The sequence below is a fragment of the Eleginops maclovinus genome, chromosome 5, assembly GCF_036324505.1.
Source record: "Eleginops maclovinus isolate JMC-PN-2008 ecotype Puerto Natales chromosome 5, JC_Emac_rtc_rv5, whole genome shotgun sequence".
Classification (NCBI taxonomy): Eukaryota; Metazoa; Chordata; class Actinopteri; order Perciformes; family Eleginopidae; genus Eleginops; species Eleginops maclovinus.
The window spans coordinates 14,244,691-14,250,690 of record NC_086353.1 but is presented as its reverse complement, the minus strand read 5'-3'; the positions used below and the strand labels follow the sequence as shown (position 1 = coordinate 14,250,690).

The 6,000-nt window shown below is 42.7% G+C and overlaps 1 protein-coding gene across 1 annotated transcript in view; it reads left to right on the top strand.

The window, feature by feature from the left end:
• Positions 1-499: 499 nt before the first annotated feature.
• The window catches only part of doc2g (double C2-like domains, gamma), a 29,957-nt gene continuing 24,456 nt past the window's right edge, over positions 500-6,000 (top strand). The window contains exons 1-4 of the mRNA XM_063884398.1: positions 500-640; positions 3,233-3,638; positions 4,079-4,158; positions 4,813-4,887. Of these exons, the coding sequence (XP_063740468.1) occupies positions 3,251-3,638; positions 4,079-4,158; positions 4,813-4,887 (543 nt within the window). The 5' untranslated portion in view covers positions 500-640; positions 3,233-3,250. The remainder of the gene's footprint in view (positions 641-3,232; positions 3,639-4,078; positions 4,159-4,812; positions 4,888-6,000) is intronic.

Genomic DNA, 6,000 nt, shown 5'->3' with positions numbered 1-6,000 from the left:
AACACGTTGAATTTAATTTCCTTTCTCTGTCCTTCAGCTGGTGGATAGTCTTCATTTCATCCCAGGGTGATATTTCCTTTTGTGTGCATTCATTTTTTTCCACTCCCATTTTCCTCTCCTTCTACTATATGTACAGTATATGCTTTCTGTGTGTTTTTTTTTCAGATGCGTTGCTGTGCGTTTGTCTGTGTCTGAATGATGTAGGTTTGTCTCCTCATCTGTCTCTCTGTCTTGCTCTGCTTGTCTGTCTCTCACTTTCTCTCTCTTTGCAACCCACCCCCTCTACACCATCAAGACACACACACGCACACACACATGCCACATTTCCCAGGCTTTCCTTAAATCTTCCCACTACTGAAAAAGTAGGTGACAGCAATGTATGCACATTCCGCAAAGGGCTGACGGTGTTTTTAACCAGATACGTCACAACTACAGGGGAAGAAAAAAAGAGGGAGGGACAGAGGAGAGGAGGAGAGGAGGAGAGCTGAAGAAGAGACGGGGAGAGAATGAGAGAGAGGGGGAGAGAGAGTACAGAGGGATATATTGGCTCAAAGCTGGTCCGCATGCTCCAGTGTGTGAGAGACAGAGGACGTGAGTGCAGGCAAGATGGAGTGCTGGCACAGATGAAGACTGTCCCTGGGTACGTATTTGTGGATGGCTATGTGAATGTGTGAGTGTGTGTGCGCACATGTGCTTGCATGTGCATGTCTCTGTATGTAAGAAGGTTGAGAGCGATGGAGTTTGTAAGCAACATGCTTTAAGTCATTTGGATGTGGGTACCCAAGCAATGAATTAGGGTGTTGTTACATAAGAACCAGTATGAGTGACTGTAGGTATTGAAGATGTGAACAGGCATTTTGGGGTCTTTCTGTGTGTGTGTGTGTGTGTGTGTGTGTGTGTGTGTGTGTGTGTGTGTGTGTGTGTGTGTGTGTGTGTGTGTGTGTGTGTGTGTGTGTGTGTGTGTGTGTGTGAGTGCGTGTGTGTATGGTCTTAACTCGTGTGTCTGAGAGACTCTACGTAAGTGCTGTAACTAAGTATACTGAGGAAGGAAGAATGTGCAGTTTATAACTGAGGTAAGTCTTGTTCTGTTTGAAGGTGGAGGGTTGTGCTGGCTTGATTAACAAAAGCTTTAATGTGTTCGGTATGTACACATGTATTTCAGGGCATGTCAGAAAAGATAGTCAATATGTTTTATGATGCACTAGAGGTGTGCTAAATGCTGATGTAAACAAATCAAAAAAAATCTCAGTATTTTCTCCCACACTGAGGAGGAGTCCCCTCACTACCTGCCTTGTTATGTTTGGGATTTTTGAATGGTTACTACATACAACTGAGGAAATCTGAATGTAAAGGTATATGCTAATCTGTTTGCAACATGCATATGTAAATGAAAACATACAGGGCAAAGAAAATAATCTAAATGATTACGAGAAAGGGTAGATGTTAGGAATCTATGTCAGGTGGACGTTAACTAGAGCTGAAACAAATAATTCACTAGATTCTCTGCAGAACATCTTCCTTTATAATGAGCAAAAGCCATTTTCCAAGCAAAATATATCCATACAAAGATAAGATATTCTGCTTTTAAAGAATTTCCAGCAAAATACGCTTTTTCAAAACATTCTGCTCTGGCTCTCGGAACCGGATATTTTTCAAAATGTTCTGATGTTTTATTATCCAAAATATAATTTACTGTAAAAACAAAAAGAGATAGAACTGAACACTTAGTGAAAGCGTTAAGCTCTTACACAGACTTAACAGTGTCTACACCTGGACGATACAATGCTGTGGTGGTGGCCTGTCAATCACAAAGTAACCCTGTCCTAATGCAAATTCTGCTTTCATTTTTTATTATGCTCTTAATCACGCTATATTTAAGAGAGCGCGAAGCGAGCTATTGAAATCATCAAGGAAGGAAAATGTTTACTGAATTAAAAAATCAATGAAGAAGTCGGGTCATTTTCTCATAGACTTCAATTCAATCAGATCCTTTTTTTTACAACCAGTAATCATCCCCTGCTGGCCGTTTGAAAGACTGCAAGTTTAAACCACTTCAGCATTGGCTTCACTATTTAGACACAAAGGTTGCTACTTGAGTTGTAGCCCTTTAATCCATAATTTGATATGTGCATTGTCAAAGCAACAAGAGACAGGATAAATAACATTAAAACAGACAGGCTTTTTATTTGCACTGAACTGAAACAGCATCAATCAAAAAATAAAAGAGCAGCCTTATTTTATGATGGTTGGAAGAAAAGACTGGAAAATCATGACAACGTGCTAAACCCGAGGTCACAATTAGAAACTAAACAGTAGTGACATGATGGACATATGCAATATATAGGGGACTGACAAGGGACATGCATACAATGACATGACTGAGGAATTGTGTCATACAGTGATAGTGTGTTTTAGGTAAAGACCATATTATCTTTTGGTCTTTAACAGATGAAACTCACTCAAAAACAGTATTAAAAAAGGAAACAGTTTGAAGTTTATCTCTGTGATCACTGAAATCAAACCATCTCTTGAAATAATAAAGACTTGGTGGCACGGTGGAAATGCGTAAGAGCAAATATGTTTTCAGTCTCTCCTAATCACCGTGAGGGAAATAGGAAATGATAGCATTTCACTTAACGGAGTTGAACTTTGGCAACAGTTAGTATGCTTCATTTAGTGACAAATAGTGTATATTAGGGATTGAGAAAGGCTTCAAAAACTATTATGTAAATATTGCTTAGGGGACTTGCAGATGAGCAAGAGAGGATTGAACGAGAAAGATAAGGGAGGGATTAGAGTGAAGTGCAGATACACAAGTGACATCAGTTGTTCATACTTTACAGCACTACATTTGAAAATGAATTCAGAGCACAGACTTGGTGTGCTGACACAATGTGTGAGTCACACTTGAAGTGCCAAAGGTTCTGGCACTTTCTATTTTGGCTGTTGAGAAGACAGGTTTGCATCAATGGATGGAAATAGAAACGTTTTTCTTCAGGATGTTTTGGATGTGCTGGGATTTTCAATTTTGACTTGAAAATTAAGTGACCTCTGGTGCTGCTGGACGAACTCACAGAAAGTGGAGACTCAGAAAGTTGGACAGTCATTGCAGGCAGAGGAAATGATTGTTATTTTGTTTCTCTCTTCTGAGCCGCTGGTAAGATCCCTGCTGTTACTCTTTTTGTGTTTCTCAACTCGTTTCTTTCCTTCTCTCTTCATTTTCATCGCACAGTCCCCTTCGACAGTGCACATGAGCGTCTCCAAACCCCCACCACCCCCCTCCACCTCCCACTTGGCCCTCCCCGCTTCCTCCACCTCCACCTCTCCCTCATCAGCCACTTCCCCCTCGGCGACACCCCACTCCACTGGTCCGCCCCCTCCCTCGCCGGTCAAGATCTCTATGCAGGAGCACTTCGCCATCAATGTGTGCCCGGGCCCCATCCTCCCCATCCCACAGATCTCAGACTTCTTCCCACGTTTCCACGACTACCCCTGCACGCCACCGCCTCCGAGGGAGAAAAAGATCCTCAAAGAGGAGACTTTCAACGGGGATACGGGCGTAGGATTCAAGGATGGGGAGAGGAGGTTGGACAACAATGGAGACAGGGAGGAGACAGTGGACTCTGATGATGAAGACAGTGAGTTCTGACGAGGGGGAAAAAATTCAATTGTGAAAAAGACTTTATCAATATAGTGTGTATTTGCATTTATTCATGAGAAAATTACAAGGCAATATAGCAGAAAAGCCGTTTTTAAAATGAGTTCCTGCATTTTCCTCAGAAGCAAAACATATGTTTCAGAGTAATTGTGGAGTCAAGCATTTTTCCATGTAGGCTATTAGTCACTCCCACTTTATGTGACACACCATCTCCGAAGATATATTGGACCATGTCGCAACAGTGGGACAACGGTGGAGAAAGTTTCTGCTCTTCTTAAACAGTAATCAAACAAGACAGATTAATTCATATCAGGCAGCATAATGTTTTTAAGAGGCCATCTGCTACAAATATGACTCAGAGCTTTTGTGTGTTTCCGTTCCTTTCCTGGCACTAATTGCAATGGTTTGTGTTCTTTTCAGCCTACCTGGGAACATTGGAGTTCACCCTGCTCTTTGATCAAGAGAACAACTGTCTACATTGTACTATTAACAAGGCAAAGGTACACACACTTCTGTTTCTATGTGGTTGCATAATCCTCGTTGAAGTCCAAATGAAAACTGCTGTAATGCTTTCACGTTTGCACAACATGTCAGACTGCTTTCTCTCAACCTTTTTTATAATAACATGTTTGACACACACTCTCAGCAGCTTGTTAAGTCAGTACTGAATCAACTCATTGAACTATGAATCGCTGGATAATGTGGCTGTTGCAGACACATTTGGTTTTGCCATTGTACCAGGACACAAGCTTTGTAGTACATATTGTGCACTGTCACATGATGTTAATTAAGTCAATTTTACTGTCTGCTTTCCTTTTAGGACAACACAAAAGAGTCAAGGTTGGTAGAAAATAGAGGCAGTGAAAAAAACACCCAGAAGCACAATTGAGATGTAGCTGCTGTAGAAGTGGTCCGTCATATACGATGTCTTTTTCTCACCCTGTCAGTTATATGAAGTGTTTGAAGGCATGATGACGTTACCTTTGACACTACTGTGTGTGTGTGTGTGTGTGTGTGTGTGTGTGTGTGTGTGTGTGTGTGTGTGTGTGTGTGTGTGTGTGTGTGTGTGTGTGTGTGTGTGTGTGTGTGTGTGTGTGTCTGTGTGTGTCTGTGTGTGTGTGTGTGTCTGTGTCTGTGTGTGCTTGTGTTCACAGGGACTGAAAGCCATGGACTCCAATGGACTGGCTGATCCATACGTCAAGCTTCATCTTCTCCCCGGGGCTAGCAAGGTCAAAGCTCCAACCTTACCTCAGTGGCAATTAACGTAACATGCTACCACACGGTGCTGTCCCAGACAGGGACACTCCCTCAGGAAAGTCCCACATCACACAAGAAATGCTGACAAAAGAACATTGCTATAAAAAAAACAACTGAAAATAGAAAACACACCATACATTATTCAACAGATCATAAAAAAAAGAACTATTTACTTTTTTGAGAATAATAAACTCCTTTATTGATTCCGATGCCAGGAAAAGGTCACAATGCTCTCGCTATAAAACATAACATGGCAGCGGGCTAATTTAATGTGTCGGTCAAGCCGTTGAGCGGAGAGCATTTTAGTTTGTTACCGCTTAATGTGGCTCGTCCAATACTCTGCTTTATCGAGCACAAACACGTTCTGGTCTGCTGCACTGCTCTTGTCTTGTTTTCAGCTCAAGCGGCAAGAAAGATAAGGCTTGCAACAACAGCAACCCCCCAGCTAAGGCAGAATGCAACCTGTTGTCGGCCATTTTGGCTCAAGGTTGACACAAAATGAGGTTATGATAAGTGCAGGGAGGAAGCAGAGGCAACATAAGGCAACTGTCTGAGGTCTTAGGTGCTAACAATAACAATGTCTGGGGGATTTTGTCCTCCAGACTTCCTCTGTCGGTCTTCATTCCTGTTGTTATCGCTCTCCTTTCACCCACTTTCCGCCCCTATCTCTGTCTATATCTCACAATCTGGCTGTGACCCTCTTTGACCTTGAAATACCAACAGTGTGTGGAGAGAATGGAGACAACTGAGAGAGAGAAAAGTAGAGAGAGAGGGAGTGGAGAAAGAGAGGGAGGGAGAGACAGATGAGGGGAGGACAGCAGCAGGTGGTTGTCATGGAAACAGGGAGGATTGTTACACGGCTCACGTCAACAGACGAACGTTGATGGGGGGGAGAGGGGTGGTGGAGCTAGTGGTGGTGGTGGGGGGCCAGAGAAAGCGTCAATGAGTAGGTAAGTACCCATGAACAACCAGTTGTTAAATACCCACCAGACGGGGGCCACGTCACTTGAAAAGTACACACACTCAGACACCTACTCATCGTCCACATTCAGACAAGGCATGCAAACGTTGTAGTGAGTAATCCA